General features: G+C 38.8%; 1 protein-coding gene and 1 pseudogene across 2 annotated transcripts in view; both read left to right on the top strand.

Annotated features, from left to right (window-relative positions):
- Positions 1–7,173, top strand: part of Marchf5 (membrane associated ring-CH-type finger 5) — a 34,509-nt gene extending 27,336 nt beyond the window's left edge. Inside the window, exons 4-5 of one of the 2 annotated variants that reach the window (XM_071611097.1) lie at positions 4,745–4,928; positions 5,069–6,537. In XM_071611097.1, the coding sequence (XP_071467198.1) occupies positions 4,745–4,928; positions 5,069–5,250 (366 nt within the window). In that variant the 3' untranslated portion in view covers positions 5,251–6,537. Of the gene's footprint in view, positions 1–4,744; positions 4,929–5,068 lie in introns of both variants that reach the window. The other variant, XM_071611096.1, reaches the window with a different exon arrangement.
- An 8,533-nt stretch (positions 7,174–15,706) lies between these two features.
- Positions 15,707–16,228, top strand: LOC114096441 (peptidyl-prolyl cis-trans isomerase H pseudogene; annotated as a pseudogene).
- Positions 16,229–19,605: the final 3,377 nt, after the last annotated feature.

The raw sequence follows: 19,605 nt of genomic DNA, 5'->3' as shown, positions 1-19,605 counted from the left end.
AACCAGTCTCTTATTGATGGACAATTAATTGCTTCCAATCTTATGTTATTATAAACTGCTACAATCAGTAACTTCTGAAGATTAAAGAGTCTTAAAATTTCAAGATTCATTCCCAAGCACTTGATTCTCTTCTTTTTCATCTCTTCCTTAAAGATATTCAGCTATCATCTTGTTTTACTGTGTGTGTGTGTGTGTGTGTGTGTGTGTGTGTGTTTTCAGATCAGCCTTTCATCCTGTTCTTTCTAGTCATGTAATTGCAGCTTAACCCCTCTTCTTCAGTGACCTATTTTGACTTCACACATAACTAAAATCAGACTAGTTTTTTTTTGTTGTTTTGCAGTTAAGTTGGGTTTTTTTAAATTTTGTTCTAATTATACATGACAGCAGAATGCACTTCAATTCATAGTACACAAATGGAGCACAATTTTTCACTTCTTTGGTTGTACACGAAGTAGAATCGCACCATTTCTGCAATCATACATGTACCTAGGGTAATGATGTCTGATTGATTCCACCGTCTTTTTTATCCCATGCCCCCTCCCCTCTTCTCCCTTCCCTTTGCCCAATTCAAAGTTCCTCCATTCATCCTATGCCACTCTCCTCATTATAGATCAGCATCCACTTATCAGAGAAAACATTCAGCCTTTGGTATTTTTGGGGATTGACTTACTTTGCTTACTTCTCCAACTCCATCCATTTACCTGCACATGCCATAATTTTATTCTCTTTTAATCCTGAGTAATATTCCATTGTGTATATATAACACAGTTTCCTTATCCATTCATCTATTGAAGGGCATCTAGGTTGGTTCCACAGTTTAGCTCTTGTGAATTGAGGTGCAATAAATATTGATGTGGCTGCGTCACTGCAGTATGATGATTTTAAGTTCTTTGGATATAGACCAAGGAGTGGGGTAGCTGGGTCAAATGGTGGTTCCATTCCAAGTTTTCTTTTTTCTTTTTTCTTTGGTACTGGGAATTGAACTCAGGGGTACTCAACCACTAAGTCACAATCCCAGCCCTTTTTTGTATTTTATTTAGAAACAGGGTCTCACTGAGTTACTTTACTAAGTTGCTGAGGCTGGCTTTGAATTCATGATCCTCCTGCCTCAGCCTCCTGAGGCTGTTATTACAGGTGTGCACCACCATGCCCGGCCCATTCCAAGTTTTCTAAGGAGCTTGCACACTGCTTTCCAGATTGGTTGCACCAATTTGCATTCCACCAGCAATACATGAATGTACCTTTTCCCCACATTCTTGCCAACACTTATTATTGTTTATATTCTTGGTAATGGCCATTCTGACTGGAGTGAGATGAAATCTTAGAATAGTTATGATTTGCATTTCTCTAATTACTAGAGATTTTTAATATGGATTGATTGTATAACTTCTTCTGAGAAGCGTCTGTTCAGTTTCTTAGCCCATTTATTGATTGGGTTTTTTGTTTTGTTTGTTTTTTGTTGTTGTTTTTTGAGTTCTTAAACATCCTGAAGATTAGAGATCTATCTATTGTGCGTGTGGTAAAAATTGGCTCCCATTCTGTAGGCTCTCTCTTCACCTCATTGTTTCTTTTGCTGATAAGAAGCTTTTCAGTTTGAATTCATCCCATTTATTGATTCTTGATTTTATTTCTTGTGCTTTGGGAGTCTTGTTAAGGAAGTGAGAGCCTAATGATGAAGATTTAGGCCTACTTTTTCTTCTATTAGGCTCAGGGCCTCTGATCCTGGATTCTTGATCCACTTTGAGTTGAGTTTTGGGCATGGTGAGAGATAGGAGTTCAATTTCATTTTGCTACATATGTATTTCCAGTTTTCCCAGCACCATTTGTTGAATAAGCTGTCTTTTCTCCAGTGAATATTTTTGGCACCTTTGTCTAGTACGACATTACCATATTTACATGGTTTGTCTCTGTGTCCTCTATTCTATACCATTGGTCTACAAGTCTATTTTGATGCCAATACCATGCTGTTTTTGTTACTATAGTTCTCTAGTAGAGTTTTAAGGTCTGGTATAGTGATGCCACCTGCTTCACTCCTCTTGCTAAGGATTGCCTTGGCTATTCTGGGTCTCTTATTTTTCCAGATGAATTTCATGATTGCTTTTTCTATTTCTATGAGGAATGTCATTGGGATTTTGATTGGAATTGCATTAAATCTGTGTAATGCTTTTGGTAATATGGCCATTTTGGCAGTGTTAATTCTGCCTATTCTAGAACAAGGGAGATCTTTCCATCTTCTAAGGTCTTCTTTAATTTCTTTCTTTAGTGTTCTGTAGTTTTCATTGTAGAGATCTTTTACCTCTTTTTTTAGGTTGATTCTCAAGTATTTTATTTTTGAGGCTATTGTAAATGAAGTAGTTTTCCTAATTTCTCATTCAGAGGATTCCAGACTTGTCTGGAAACCTAAATTTATTCCCAATTATAACTTCTCTGTCTTTGATTCCTACTGTCTTTCCATTCTGGGTTTGTATCCTACAATCTTAGATTGCCTTTGCTCTTCCTACTTGATGGCCCCCTATCCAGTCCACCAACCAAGTCTAAGTAGTTTTTCTGTTTTGATAGGCCTTGGCCTTGCTTCTGTAGCTTTCTTTCTATAATCTTTACCACCTGGCTTTTTGTCATTCCTTCATCATACCTAGATGGCTAAAGGAACCCTCTTGATTGGTTTCTCTGACTTCATTCTTTTCTATCCATCCTTCCAAATGAATCTTTTTAAAGTACCTTCAACTTCAACAGCTTACTCCCCAGTATTTGTTTTTGGGGATTTTAGGTTTTGGTTTTGGTTTTTTGGGGAGGTGGGGTTTGATGCTGGGAATTGAACCCAGCGCCACTTTACCACAGAGCTATATTCCCAAACCCTTTTTTTTCCTCCTAGAGACAGGATTTCAATAAGTTGCTCAGGGCCTTGCTGAGGCTGGCCTTGAACTTCTGATCCTTCTGCTGAGCTCAGCCTCCCAAGTTGCTGAGATTAAAGGCCTGCACCAACACACCTAGTTGATTAACACACTTAGGTTTGTAAATGATGTAATTTGCTTTTCTATAATATAGAGAGTGCATGGCAAAAAAAGGGACAGAGTTATATCTAATATTCTAAAAGTTGCATTGACCTATGAATAGTAAGCAGTCTTTATGATTGTTCCATTAATAATCATGGTGAAATAAAGTATTATGAGGCTTCTTCATAAAATGTTGATGGCATCCCAAAAATCTAGATATAGTCACTGGAATGAATCACAAATAGTAAAACATCATTTGTCATGATTATAATCAATAAAAGTTGAGGGCTGAGGATGTGGCTCAAGCGGTAGCGCGCTCACCTGGCATGCATGCGGCCCAGGTTTGATCCTCAGCACCACATACAAACAAAGATGTTGTGTCCGCCGAAAACTAAAAAATAAATATTAAAATTCTCTCTCTCTCTCTTTAAAAAAAGAAAAAAGTTGAGATTCACTGACTTGGAAAAAAATGCAGAGTCCTCCACAGTCATATTTCATCCTACTTTGAGGCCTATTGACCTGTGTCCTCCACTCCATCCTTTTTTTTTTTTTTTTTTTTTGAGAATTTTTTAATATTTATTTTTTAGTTTTCAGCAAACACAACATCTTTGTTTGTATGTGGTGCTGAGGATGGAACCCGGGCCACACGCATACCAGGCGAGCACGCTACCGCTTGAGCCACATCCCCAGCCCTCCATCCTTATTTTGTTTAGTTTACCTTTGTATTTTGGCTTATGTCATCTTCTCTGCCTACTGCCTGCCTTTCCAGTCTTTTCTCCACTTACCCAAATCTAAACCCTCCTTATAGGCTTAGCTACTCTTTCTCCATGAAGCTTACCAGCTACTTACTACCTGTTGTAATTTATTCCTCTGCATTCATGATATTTCTCAAATTGCAGTTTTGTGACAAAGAAACTGTTATTTCTAATTTACTAGCTTAGAGATTTTACATGTCTAGTGCTATATAGCAAGAAAGAAGCATTAGGACTCCTATCTCTAGAACACAGGCAGCTGAAGCATTTCATCCTGGAACAGAGGAACCTTAACATCCAGCCTAGTTCCTACTTTTAGAACTTAAAAAAAAAAAAAAAGAAGAAGAAGAAGAAAGAAAATTATTATGTTGCTACTGCTGTTTTTTTATTGTTGTTGTTGTTGTTTTGTTTTGTTTTGTTTGAGTCAGGATCTCATTATGTGGCCCAGGCTGATTGAACTCCCAAGTGGCTGGGCTTATAGGCATGTGCCACTGTGCCCTGGGCCTTGCACATGGGCAGCACATGTTCTACCACTGAACTATACCCAAGTCCCAAGAAGTGAGTTTTCAGCCATCTCTCAAAGACAACCAGTCCTACCCCTTGGCTGACTGTGCTTACCTCCTAAAAGGAATAGCAGGAATACAGATGTTCTTTGAAGACAGATAGGACCTAGAATCTTATCCCAGTCCTATATCCCACTCCAGCAAAATCAAATGAGAGAAATAGAAGCAAACACCAAGCCCCCGCTCCTCCACTGAAATGTAATCAGCCATTTTTAATTTCAATGTAATATGAAATAGCATGAACTTTGTTTTTTCCCTGAATAAAGAGATTTCTTATAAAAAAAAATCCAGACCAATAGCTTTCCAGTTTTTTTTTTTTAATATTTATTTCTATATCTTTTGCAATTAAGCATTTCCTATAAAGTGAACTAAACTCAAACATGCACCACTTCATTTGATAAGAAAACGATTCTAACAAATGTTAATTGTTTCATAGGTTGTAGGCCATAAAGAAGGGCTGGATGTTATGGAGAGAGCTGATCCTTTATTTCTTTTAATTGGACTTCCTACTATTCCTGTCATGCTGATATTAGGCAAGATGATTCGCTGGGAGGATTATGTGCTTAGACTATGGCGCAAATACTCAAATAAACTACAAATTTTGAACAGTATATTTCCAGGTAAGGTCCTGAATTTTGATTATAAGGTTTTCTGTCAAACTGACCTTATAGAAGAACCATAACATTTTAGAGAAATGTTTGAAGATTTTTTTGTAGCTATTCTGAAGTATTAGCACTAATATACTGCATCTTTTCTATAGGGATTGGTTGTCCTGTTCCCCGAATTCCAGCCGAAGCTAATCCTTTAGCAGATCATGTCTCTGCTACCCGAATTTTGTGTGGAGCCCTTGTCTTTCCTACTATTGCGACAATAGTTGGTAAACTGATGTTCAGTAGTGTTAACTCTAATTTACAAAGGACAATCTTGGTAAGATGGCTTTAATGTTTGTTACTTTTTCAAGTGACATACAAAAGACAATTAACTATATTTGCTTTTAAAGAGGAGAGGGTATACAAATATTGGATTCATGGCTCCTGTGCCTTAAGCATCTGTTTAATCACACTGTCATCCACTAGCTTGAGTGGAATAAAAAAGGGAAGAGGGCTGGGGATATAGCTCAACTGGTAGAGTGCTTCCCCCGCATGCACAAGGCCCTGGGTTCGATCCCCAGCAGCACCACCAAAAAAAAAAAAAAAAGCCACTATAGTAGTTCTGGCTTTCTAGAACTATTTTGAAAGTAAATTACAGAATATGGATGAATCATTATCCATCCCATTTGCCAACTGGATTATGGTAAAGAGCTTCTGCTGTAGGGTCAGAATGCCTGATTTAATCCTTTTCTTTCTTTTTTTTTTTTTGTACTGAGGTTTGAACCCACGGCTGCTTTATCACTGAGCAGTCTATATCCATAGCCTTTTTTATTTTTTATTTTGGGACAGGGTCTCAACCAAGTTGAATTGCCCTGCTAAATTGCTGAGGCTGATCTTGAACTTGTGATGCCTCCCAAGTTACTGGGATTACAGGCATGTGCCACTGTGCCCTATCCTGATTTAAATCCTAACCCAGAAACAGCCTTGCTATGAAACATAAACCAAATTTCTTGACTTCTCTGTGCCTGTAGAATGGGTGGCTATCTTGGAATAATCACAAGGATTAACTCAGATAAATACTGGCACATAGTAAACTCTCCTATTGTTTACTGTCTTTTTGGAGGTGGGGGAGGGCAGATCAACCCCAGATTTTAAACATGCTATGCAAGCACTCTACCACTGAGCCAAACCCCAAGCCCCTTGCTTTCATTACTATTATTCCATTTTCCCCCTCTGGTACTCTGCACATAGTGCCTTGACATTCTTCTTACTATATCAGAATGGATATAGAACTAAGTGGAAGGAAAATTACTCAGGATAATGGGGAAGGCATTTCCATATTCTGTTACTTATAATGTCTATCTCTCTCAATCCCTATTAGAAAAGATAACCATTCACTTGCAGTCACCTGATTTAGGTTAGCATAAAAGCCTATGTCTTTGGTGATCTAAATAAAATTCTTTTTACTGTCTAGACCTGCATTATAAAAAGCTAATTTTCCTTTTTATTCTAGGGTGGAATTGCTTTTGTTGCCATAAAAGGAGCATTTAAGGTTTACTTCAAACAGCAGCAATATTTACGTCAGGCACACCGCAAAATTCTAAATTATCCAGAGCAAGAAGAAGCATAAAACTGTGACTTCTGTTTGTTCTGCAGTCCTCTCATCCTTATGAGTCTGTTGTGTCGTTTTGATTCCATCATTAATGCACTAGTGGAGACTTGTTATAAGCTGCTGCTCCTATATTTTTAAGAAATATAATAAAGCACTTAGGGCAGGGGAAATCCTCTCAGTAATCACGGAACCTAAGGATGTGATTCGTTTTCATGGTTTTGTATGTACTTCTTTTGTGGCAGTCATCTAAACCATTATCTTAGCATGGTAAACCTGAGTTTGTTCATATTTTCTCCAGATATGTAAAGATCAGACTGTACAAATATTAAAAATGCACATGCTGTTTTATTCTAATGCCTCTTTTGTACATGTTCATGTTCAGTGTTTTCTTAGAATCAGCAACTTAATGAAGGTACTATGAGGATTTTTCTCACCGACATAATTTGATTACTTGCGAAACAGGAACACATGTTAATTTGAGGAAATGTAAATTAATTATGAATAAGTAACAAACCAAAAATGTATGTAAACATCAAATAATTATCTGAACAAATGAAATTTTGTTGTGTTTTCCTTAACTCATGTGATGTCCTCCAAATGTGTAGGGTAAAAGTTCACAGGGCTTCCAGATCACTTTTTCACTATTAAATTTTATTTATACAATGTTGACATCTCATAATTCATAATGTAATTTTGACTCATGTAGTCTTGATTATAGTGTGTGTATATTTGTGTGTGTGTGAGGATGTGTGTATGTGTGTGAGAGAGAGATCAGATCCTTTGATCTCTGGAGTAAGATTTTTAAATCCATATTTGTAGAAATTAGAGCTGCCAGTTTATAGTAGTTAAACAGAGAATGATTTGCAAAAAAAAAATGAAAACAAAAAAGTCAAAATTATTTTATTCTCCTCTTTCATTGATTCAGATATTTGTTGATCACCTCATATTTGCCCCAGGCACTATACAGAGTGCTGTTGGATACAGTGGTGAACAAGAGAGTTGGTCCTAGCTCTTATGGTGTTTATAATTTAGTGTCAGCAGATAGAAAAACAGCAGTGAGTATACCAAGGTGAGGCCTTGAACTCTTTGCTTTAATATCAGTCAATGAGGAGATAATTACGAAAACAAGTCCTGAGTAAATATTGAGGTCACTGTTTTTGACTCTGTCAGTTTATTATAGAAAACCAATACTAATGTTTTTAGATTTTAATTGCTTGTCATATTTGAGGCTAGCACCTTAATAATCATTGTTTAAGTAGTTTTGTGTTCACTTTTCAAAAGTAATTATTTATTTTAAGTCATTTTCAATAGAGTGGCTATCTTAATGTCCAGCAATCTGAATAGTCTTTCAATTATTTTCACTAGCTAAAATTAATTTTTAAAGGTAGTTATAAAAACCCTATTTATTTATTATTATTTTGTTCACAGTATCTAATGCATGATAATAGTAAATGTTTCTTACTGATAAGTGGCCACTTTCTTTAGGAGTGTAGCATATATAGGTTGAGCTATGTTAGATTGTAATAATGTTTGTTAATTTTAGTAATTAAAGACTAGTATCATTCTGTAGTATAAATGTCTTAATTTTGAGTTGTATGGCATTTATGTGAATGGATGTTGAATGTTAAAAGTTGTAATTATTTGGGGAGAAAAGAAGATTTGACTGAGTGAGTCTTATTAAGAACACTGCTACCATTCTGAAGGGGAAATATAAAATCTATGACTATATATAAAATCTTAGGTTATATAGCTGTAATTATAAAATATATTGGCTTTTCTTTAATTTTCAATATGAAAAGATATATTAAGTAGACATTTCCTGCATAGTTTTGTTATACAGAACAGCTTCTAGGCAGCATTTATTAATGTTACGCAAGCACACAGTTCCCTATTTACTCCTTTAATGCCCAAGATGGGGAATAACTTCTTGGGTTTATTGGCATCAAGGCCCTGGAGGGCCAGAGAAGCAACAACTATAATCCTTTGAGGGCAGGAGGGAGGCGTTTCTAAGGCTATGCAGAAGGAACTACAAGTGCCTGGGGACCAGAGTGACCTCTAGACCTGGAATGGAACACTTATAGAGCCTTAGCTTAAGAAATACCATGTGCCAGTTGTTCCGGGAAGGTAACCTGCCCTGCCATGAAGCAACAAAGAACGTAGGCAAACTGAAAGTTGGACGGACCAGAGTTCAGATCCTAATTCAGCTTTTCATAACTGCATATGACCTTTGCCAGGTAACTTAACTTTTCTTCCCCACAGTTCTCTTCATACTGAAATGCAGATAATACTTAGAAGACTATCTGCAATTAACTGAGAAGGGAACCAGAGGCACTTTCAGCACAAAATACGCCCTAAGAAGTAGTTTATTAATTGCTACTGTTTTTACACTCTAGGAAAAAGAGAATGAAGAGGGAAAGGAAAGGCAGCAGAGTACAAATTCAAGAGATGATGTGGCCTTTTGAGATGGATGGGTATATTTTGTTTTCTAGTTTATTTTCATATTGCTTTTTTGTTATTTCCAGAAACTTTAATGTTTTAAACCTCTTTTATAAAATTCAACAACTATTAGAAATCTATTCTTTGCAGAAGTTATCTCCATTTAAGTGGCTGAAAATATTGTTCATCATTACATGATTATCAAATGACTATGAAGAATATAAAATTAAACTTAGTGACTTAGTCACTGCCTTGCTAATTCTGCTGTAATTTTTTCAAATGTCTTGTTTTTAATATAGCGGACTATCTCAATACTGGCTGGATTAAGTTGAATAAAGAATTTTTATGTTCTCTAGGTGTGCTTTGTCTGTTGAACAAATCCCAGAACTATTCATTAATTCTGTACCTGCCTATGTAATTGTTTTTAAATTTGTACAAGAATTCTAGTGAGACTTCTCAATATAAAAATAATATGCAATTTAAAAAGTATAAAGGCATTTGTCTTAATTTTTGGTAATCAGGCTAGCCTAAATTCCAAGTGAGTTCTAGTGATTAACATATGTTCCTCCTTTCCTCAGAGCCTCTTGAACTGAATATGATTAGACAAGTAACTAGGCAAGGATTGTGGTGATCTTGTACCACGGAATTTTACAAATTAGTCAAGTGAATTGGAAACACAAAGTGCTTCCTCTGACATACTGAGAACTTAAGTTTCTGAAATAGAATCTTCTGGAATGACTAAGTCAAATAAAGGCTACAGGGATTGATTGCATTGGATCTAAGTAATTTTGTTACCTCTCTCTGAGAGACTAACAGGGAAATGGCCTGAAGTTGAAAGGTACTAGATGCATGTTCTAGCTGATAATAAAGGTTTGTTCATAGCTTTCGTTGATTCTCTGAAATCAAAATTTGCTGTTTCTCTTCTGTCACTCCTCCCCATGCTCATCAGAAATGCAAAAAGTGATGGACCAATCTTATTTATTCAACTAGGCAAAAAGGAAGGGAGGAAGGGTTTGTAGCTGAATACCTATAGAAGCCTTGTGTACAAGTAACAGACCATCTGGTCAACCCATGTAGCTTCAAGCATTTTATTGGTAAGAGCATGCCCAGGCAACATAAACTACTCTAGCAGATGTTTGTTGGCCACTTTTACATCCTAGGAGCTATGTTAAATCCTGGAGTAGAATAGTGAATAAGCCTGCTTTGAGAGTTTTTTTTTTTTTTTTTAAACCATTTTAAAGCATACAGTTCAGTCCCTGATACTGAAGTCCTTGTAATCTGTTGCTGCTATAACAGAATACCTGAGATTGAGTAACTTCATAACAATAGAAATTTGTCACGACTCTGGAATTGGAAATCCAAGATTATGGGGCTGGCAGATTAGGTGTCTGGTGAGAGCTGCTTTCTGCTTCCAAGATGGCACCGTGTTGCTGCATCCTCCTAAAATACAAAAGCAAATAAGCCAGATGTGGTGGCACATGCCTGTAATCCCAGCAGCTTCAGGAGGCTGAGGCAGGGGGATAGCCAGTTCAGAGCCAGCCTCAACAATCTAGTGAGGCCATAAGCAATTTAGGGAGAACCTGTCTCTAAATAAAAAATACATAAAAGAGCTGGGGATATGGTTCAGTGACTAAATACCCCTACGTTCAATCCCTGGCAAACAAAATAATAATAATAGGTATTCTGAAAGGCAGAAAGGGGCAAATGTTCCCTTGTACTCTTTTGTAAGGTCTCTAATCCATTCATAAGGGCTCTGCCCTCATGACTCAATCACATTCTAAAGGACCCACCTCTTAATGTTATCACACTGTTAAGTTTTAGGTTTTGGAAAGACTGTATAGCAGAAATATACCGGTATTTTCATGGAGTTGTGCAACCATTATCACCAATACCAGAATGTTTCCAGCACCTCAGAAAGAAACCCCATATCTAGCAGCAGTCTGAGTTTACTCCTCCTCCTGTCCCTGCCAACCACTTATCAACTTTTCATCTGCATTAACCTATTCGGGATATAAATGAAATCATATGATATGTGGCCATTTGTGTCTGGCTACCTTCCTTAGCTTTCATGGTTCATCTATGTTGTAGTATGTACCAGTACTTCATTTTTTTTTTAATAGTTGAATAATATCCAACGTGGCATGAACATATCACATTTATTCATTAGTTGATGGAATTTGAGGGGGTATTCTCTTTTGAACCTACTTCAATCATACTTTTACCCTTATACTTCACCAGAACTATTTTAATCAAAATCATCAATTATCTCATTGCTAAATCCAAAGGTCAATTCCTGGTCTTCACCTTATTTAACGTATATTAAACATTTGACCCAGTCATAGCTCCACCATTCTTGAAACCATTTCTTCACTGACTTCTCCTCTTCCTCATTGGCTGCTACTTCTCAGTATCCTTTGTTGGATCTTCTTCATCTCTTAACCTTTAAGTATTGAAGAATCCAAGGGCTCAGTGCTTAGCTCTATCTTCTTGTTCTACACTGCCTAGGTGAACTCATAGACCCCTGACCATCTATCAGGTGATCTATCATCTATAATACGAAAATTCCAAATTTGCATCTTTAGCCAAGACTGCTCCCCTAAGTTCCCAACTTGAATATTTAACTGTCAGTACCTTCATTTATAGAGAGAGATTTTAGATAGATTGATAGATATAGATCTATAAAGAGCGACATTTCAGATTTATCCCAAGCTGTGTGGAGAGTCCCTGGAGAGTGACAAGTTACATGAGGAGAGCAAGGATTGGAGGAGGAGAGGAAGAAAAAGGAGCACCTTTTTGTGAGTGAGCCCCCAATTAATGCCATATTGATCAGAGACCACCTGACTAAGCTCTTCCTGAGTTCCTTACCCACAAAATCTCCAGCAAAACAAAAAGGGGTACTTTGTTATGCAACAATAGATAACTGAGAAGCCTAGTGATAACAATTAGTCATAGGCATGAGGCATCTAAAAAGGTTAACCTCAGGTTTTCCCCATCATCACCATGGTTCTGGTGACTGAACTCAGGGGTATTCTACTGAGCTACATCCCCCAATTTTTTTTTTTTAATTTGTTTTTAGTTGTTGATGGACCTTTATTTTATTTGCTTATTTATATGTGGTGCTGGGAATCGAACCCAGTGTCTCACATGTACAAGGCAGGCGCTCTGCCATTGAGCTACTACTCCAGCCCCATCCCCAACCTTTTTAAAAAATGTTTTGAGACAGGGTCTCACTTAATTGCCAATGCTGGCCTTGAACTTGCAATCCTTCTGCCTTAGCCTCTCAAGTTGCTGGGGTTACAGGCGAGTACCACCATGCCTAGCAACCTTAAGTATTTCTGATTCAATTGTCAAGGGCATCCCTATGGTGACGGAAGCATGAGGATGGCTCAGCCTGAAGTTAAAATACTTTGGAACTCTGCTGTTCCTCTTATTCTGATACCATGTCCACCAGGCATCTCAGATTTTCAGAGACCAGTCCCTAGGAGACACTGCCTGTATCTTGTATGTTTCATCCTGGTCTTGCTGGCAACCATGGTGAATTAGTAAAATGATCTCTTTGCCTTTCCTGAAATTTGATCACTAGGTGAGAATGTGCTGATTATGAGCCACGAGGATACTAGACTGTCCTTATGTCTGCAAAAGAGCTGTAGTTATCACTGTAACTTAATAAGAGGGCATTCTGAAACCTCCCATTTTATGGGAAATCTTTATTTAGTTGCTCTTCAAGGACTGCGGAGAGCAAGAGAGCATTCAGAGCAGAAGGCCAGCTTCAACTGCTTTTTGCTGAGAGGACTCATCTGAGGACCAGATCTGTGTACTTGTCTTCTGTTGACTTCTTTACTCTTCGTTATCCCGCATTTAGCCGATGAGAACATGGTGGTTGAGTGCCTCTATTCTATTTCATTTGTTCATTCTGCAAGGCTATAATAACCACCACATAGCTCTGATGTTAAATTGGGTGTCATTCTTTTTTCACTGAGTTTTAATTACGTAGAGTAGATACAAATCCTTAAAGGATAACAACTCAGTGGATTTTCATACATATATACTTCTGTGTGACTACCATCTATACCACTTAGAAATTTCCATCTCCCTAGAAAGAGCAGTTCTCTCTCCCTCCCCCCACCTCTCTTTTCCCAGTCAATATATCCCCCAGAGGCAACCCTCTCCTAACATGTACCTACAGTGTTTTTAACATTAGCCATTCTGGTGGGAGTAGAGTAGCATTTTACTATATGATGTAATTCTTAACAAAGGTTGTTGAGGTTGCAGCTAATGTGCTGCCTCTGTCCACAGACTGCTAAAAGGAGGCAAGTAACAAGGTTTCATGACTGGCTAAATAAATCAAGCAGCTGTGATTTTTGTATTATTTTGACAGTGATAATTCAAACTGAAACTATTTTCTCACTTGAAAATATGAAAACATCTACTGATATACATCTAACTAAAATCCTGAGAATAATATATTAAAATCAGAAAAGATTAGCATTTAGAACAAATATTCCATTTCATTGAGTCCATGGATAATTACTGTGGGTGATCCTGTGCTACCTTGATAAAGAAGATGTGGCTTCTGCCCTTGTGGAGTTTGAATCTACTTTTATAAGAAGTCATTTACTTGTGAATACAATCAGTCACCAGTTTAATTTACCAACTTGAGATTTCTGAAAGGCTTTAAGCTTTTCTGTACCCTGCTATGGGTCCAGATTTGATTAGTTGTTTACCTCAGTGTGAAATTTATGTCAATTAATGGTTCTTTCTCTTCCCTCTTATGTTAATTACTCAAAAACACGACTTCCAGCTCTTCTACAGAAATTTCCACGTTGGCTGTCCATTTTGAATTCCCATGAATGCTTTATTATTTTCTGAATTTTACATCTTTTTTTTTTTTATATATAGCAGTAGCAACCTGTCCTTGTCCTTCTATTCTGTCATTTGTGCTGCCTTATTTTTTTGCTTTAAAGGTGATAACAAGGGCTAGGGCTATAGCTCAGTTGGAAGAGCGCTTGCCTCAAATGCACAAGGTCCTGGATTCAATCCCCAGCACCACGGAATGTGATAATAAGGGAAATGGAGAGGGACAGTAGGCCACTTCCCTTATCTACAATATTCAGGTGAGGATCAAATCAAAGTGACCTTGCCTGTAAAGTAAAAGAATGTGCTGCTCATAAAACACCTGGGGAAACCCACCTGTACAGTGGCTGTGCAACCTATCCTATATGTCCCCCCAGCTTGAAGGCATGGTGGCCAGGCCTCATGCTTGCTGGTTGGGGAAACACAGAGGAGGGTCCAGCTTCCCAGTCTGTTTCCTGGATTCCAGCGAGAAGTGATTCTCCTTTTATTTAGGTTGTTACTCTTCCTACCAAAAGTGACATTGGAGAATATACTCCCTTACATGCCATGGTTACCAAGCTCTTTTAGATTTCCTGATTTCTGCCTATACTTCTGAATATAGAGCTTAGGAAAACGGAGGATTTCTTTTGTATCCTACTCTCTCCTCCTAGGATTTGACTTTCTTTGGATACTGACAAACCTGACCTTTTCTGCAGAATATAATCATTTTCTAAAAATGCAGGAAATTGGAGAAACAATAAAATTCCATGTAGGTTTTTACTTTGCCAACTTAGACACAGACTAAGAAAGCCTCAGAATACCATGGGTTCCAAAAATACCATATATACAATATAAATTTATTGTCTATTATTTATAAAAATAAATTATGACAGTATTATGTATTATGATTTTAAATTCTCAAACAAAACAGGAAAAAATGAAAAGTTTTTTTTTTCCTGCCCTGCCTGCTTCTCTCCTCTTTTCACAAGTATTATATGCTGCTTATAAAAACTTCAGTTGATAGCTAGACGTGTGCCTCACGCCTGGAATCCCAGCAACTTGGGAAGCTGAGGTAAAAAGATCACAAGTTCGAAGTCAGCCTCAGCAATTTAGCAAGGCCCTAAGCAACTTAGTGAGACCCTGTCTCAAAAAATAAAAAGGGCTGGGGATGTGACTCAGTGGAAAAAGCACCCCTGGGTTCAATCCAGGGTATAAAAAAAAAAAAAAAAAGAATTAAATAACACAAAATATATATAATGCTTAGCTTATTGCCTGGCACACTTAATTACTCATTAAATATTAACTTTTAATTTTTATTTGTATCAATAAAACTAATAAATGGACCTTATTATAATTTACATTGCTTTTTGAGAAAGCAAAAATAGGATTAATTTAGAAGATACCAATTAGTTAAGAGAAATTAAATCATTATCACTTAAAGCCAATGACTCTACTAGACAGGTCAGTTAATGAAAATTTACTTTAGTGTGTGGAGAATTTTATATTGAGCTAGTTACATGAGAAAATTCAAATAATTTGCATTTTAAATAGTTGTGAACAGGCTCTCTGAGGCCCCAAAAGGAAGACATTAACTAGTGATTAGAAAAATCAATCTCTTAGCTGAAAGGTTATGTTTTGTATATGTTGGGGTTCTGCTCGATTTGTTTTGTTTTCTTGCAGTGCTGGTGGGGTTGATCCCAGTGTGACATGCATGCTGGCCCACTGCCCTACCCCCAGCACCCCTTAGCTGAAAGTGTTAGCAGTTTCACTTGCTCTTGTATCCTCTGGCCTGAAGCAGAAGCTGGAGACAGAGCAGAAGTATGTGGGTTCCACTTAGGACCTTGTGAGGACTGGCAACACCACAAGGCAGGGCCTGTATCCTGGCAATTTAATATCATGAATATCCTTCTGCTTTGGGGTCACGGACATGGTGGTGGCAAATTCAAGCTCTGTCAACACCATGGTGTTCTTTGATGTCAGCTTTTTCAACCAGGAAGTTGGTCACATGAAGATGGAGCTGTTTGCAGACATTGTGCCTAAGACCACCAAGAACTTTAGGCAGTTCTTACTGGAGAATTCAGAAAAGATGGGGGGCCCATAGGAAACAAAGGGGGAGCATCTTCCTCGTGGTCATAAAGGATTTCATGATTTAGGGTAGAGATATTGTTAATGGAGGTAGAACTTGAGTTGCCAGTATTTACTTGGGGGCCATTTGCTGATGAAAAATTTAAACTTAGACACTTGGCTCCAGGCCTCTTTCTATGGTAAGCAGTGGTCCCAGTGCAAATAACTACCAGTTCTTCATCACATGCTATATGTGTGATTGGCTTGGTGGGAAGCATTTGTAGTGCTTGGAAAAACCATTAATAGATTCCTTGTGATGAAAAAGATTGAGAAGTTTCCCATAGGCCCCAACAATAAGCCCAAGCTGCATGTGGTAGAGATATAGTGTGAAGAGATATAGTCCAGACCAAGACTGAATCAGATCATCCCTTGTTCTGGGTGATGGTCTTGAGTCAGACAAACTGGACTGGCCTCTGTGTTTATTCTCCTGCCTGTTGTGGCCCCAGTTGATCAAGAGACCCTGGAAGTATCAGAACCACAATTGTCTGTGTTTAAATTTTCTTTTTAAAATATTTTTTAATTGTTGATGTAACTTTATTTTTTATTTATTTATATGTGGTGCTGAGGATCAAACCCAGTGCCTCACACATGCTAGGCAAGAGCTCTGCCACTAAGCCACAACCCCAGCCCGGTGTGTTTAATTTTTCAACTAAAAATATAGGGTTTTGTGTGTGGGTTTAAAATACATACATACACACACACAAACACACACACACATATATAATGAATATCCTCCCACTAGTGATTACTATCTCTCTTACAGCTTAGGAAACTGGGGCTCAGAGATCAAGTCACTTAGGCTTTCTGGTTTACATCCTCAGAAAACAAGAGAGGCAGATTGAAGTGAAGGGGCAGGGAAGCAGGCAGGCAGGTTGTGAGCGGCCCGGGAGGAGGGCTAGCTGGGGAGCCTGGAACAGAAATAGGTAGGATCCTGCAGGCATATACTGGACAAAGGCAAGAACCCAGTCTAAGAGCAACAAGGTGTAGCCAAGGCTTTGCTGTTTTTCAATACACTATAGAGATTCTAGTTCCAGGGAGGAAACATTGAACTACCAAGTTCTTGAGAACAGACACCAAGGCCAGCATCATTGGGAATTTGGGAAGCTGGGAACTTGTTAGAAATGCACAATTGCAGAATGCACCTTGACTTTATTGAACTCAGATCTTCGTTTTAACAGACGCCCCCCCAGGTCTGTGCATATTACAATTTGAGGCACACTCGGCAGAGCCCCTAACGAACACCTAATCCCTGATAATTTTCCCCACAGGGAAGAGCTCATGATTTCTCAAGAGGAAGTACGTGTTGCTGCTCTCAGGAGGAAGAGAAATGGATTCTAGGAGAGCCCATGTGGGCAGCCCTGGGATGCCAGCACCGGCCAGTCTCCGCCAGCCTGCCTCCCCCTATCTGCAGTCAGGGCGCGTAGACAGACAATTCCTGTTGGCACAAGAACAAATTTTTTTCATTTGAGGTTGGATTTCTCAGGGGCTTCTGACATCTGGAAGATCTGAGAGAAGCTTTTGCTGTAAAATCCTTGATCTTTTAAACTGCTGAACATTAGAAACCCTTTCCTCTCCTCTTACACAACTTTTTGGACAATGGAGGGATGCTAAGCCAGCAGCTGCGTTCCTTTTCTCAGTGCGCCTCTCTCCCAGGGATCAGCTATAGATTCATTGCTATATTAAGGGGATGATGAAGATGAAAGTTTTGTCAGGGCTTGAATCCAGGTGCCAGGGGACAAAGCAAGAACCTGGCTTTGACAACACAAAGGCTCCAAAATGGGAAAAGGGTGACATGAACACTGGAACTGCCAAGGAGGGCAGCCCCACCTGCCTTCATCTGGCCCTGCCTCAACAGGGGTCTTCTATAAGGAGGACTTTTTGAACATTTTTTGCCCCTTCAGAAACCCGGCTACTCTTTGCATCCAGGCCCACAGATGGGCTGTCAGAGTGGGGCGTGTGGACCGCTATCCTTGGTCCTGAACCATCCTCATGTGTTGTGGCAATAGTTCACAACCTCACAGAATCAATGAGGAAGTGTCATAAAAGGACTTGTTGCAAAGCTTTGCCCCCAGACAGCCTACCTCAATGGGTCTCTTTTTTTTTTCTTACAGTACTGGGGATCAAACCCAGGTCTTGCACATGCTAAAAGTGTTATACAACTGAGATACATCCCCAACCCATTTTTATTTATTTATTTGTTTGATTGTTTGTTTTTGTTTTGAGAAAGGGCCTCACTAGATTGTCCAGGCTGGCCTCCTTGCTACCCTCCTGCTTTATTCTCCCAAGCACCTGGAGTTACAGGTGTGTGCCCCATGACTAGACAGTTCCTGGAAAAAAAAAATTTTTTTTTTAAATCTTGAGACAGGGTTTTGCTAAATTGCTTAGGGCCTCGCCAAGTTGCTGAGGCTGGTCTCAAACTTGCAATCCTGCTGCCTCAGCCTGCTGAGTTGCTGGGATTATAGGTGTGCACCACTGCACCCAGCTCCAGTTCCTGAATTTTCAAACAGCAGGAGTTCAGGTGCATCTGAGAGTCAACCCATGGATTAGAGTTTGGCAATCACTCTGATGCAGCATGCTTAGTGTTTGCAAGCTCGTAAGTGGACATCTACTACCTATTTTTCACCCCTACCAGCATCCATTCTATGAACACTGGTTCTCCTAAGGAAGATGACCCCTTTGAAACTCTCAGGTTTAGGCAGGATGTTGCCAGGGACAAATGATTCTAATTTGAATGCTTTTTAAAAACAATTTTACCAAGGATGAAACCTCAAACAACCCTGATCTAAACATCACTTGACTGGGAGAGAATAAGAACATGGCTGGGCTTAGGGGGGCCCTGACAGTATCAGTGTCAAATACCACAAGCAGATGTGTCCTGGGTTGTTACAAAATTGTTCACAGATGTTCTTCATTTTTATTTTCCATCTCATTGAAAATTATTGCTACTCTTGCTCTGTCCCTGATCTCTTTGATTCCGCTACATGGTTTCCGTGGATAATCTCACTGAAGCTTTGTTTCTTCTCTAAGGACCTGGGGCAGTGTGGCCCCCTCCATCAGCACACTGGGCTCAAGGTTAGCTCCCTCCTGTGTCTGAGGGATATTTACATTCCCAGGAGTATTGGATGCACTACAAATATCCTGAAAGATCAAAGGCCTTCAGGACTGAAGGGAATAATCCCCCAGTGGTATAATTCTAGAGCATCGTTTCTCTGAGTAGGAGGAATATTTGGGAGTAAGGAAGCAGAACAAAATCCCTGTACCCCATTCCATGTGATTTTGAGAGAATCCCTGTCTGCCTGGGGGAGGGAAAAAGTTCTTATTAGCAGGCATTAAAGTGGGTCAATGTTGGCATTGCAAGAGAAGGGAGAATTGCTTGGCAGAAGTTCCAGGGCAGAGGTAATTAGACAGAAGGCAAGAGCCCAGATGAGAGACTTCTGAGGAGATCTGAAAAGCCAGGATAAAACATGAAAGGAAGCTATTTTTAGGAATGTGATGGGATTGCAGGACAAGCAGATCTAGGTATCTGGAAATGGTCGTTAGAAAAGGTTGAAAGGAAAAGAGTGTTAGGAAAAGTTATAGTGTTTTAAATGACTGTCAAGAGATGTGCAACTTTTAACAATTCTGGGTGGCCAGATGCCCTGAGCTATATGCAAAACCCAGGAAAAGGATCTATCCCTTCTTGGACAAAGGTTGCACCTCTAA

The sequence above is a fragment of the Marmota flaviventris genome, chromosome 4 (genome assembly GCF_047511675.1).
Source record: "Marmota flaviventris isolate mMarFla1 chromosome 4, mMarFla1.hap1, whole genome shotgun sequence".
Taxonomy (NCBI): domain Eukaryota; kingdom Metazoa; phylum Chordata; class Mammalia; order Rodentia; family Sciuridae; genus Marmota; species Marmota flaviventris.
Note: the sequence above shows the minus strand (reverse complement) of the source record. Positions and strands in the feature narration are given on the sequence as shown.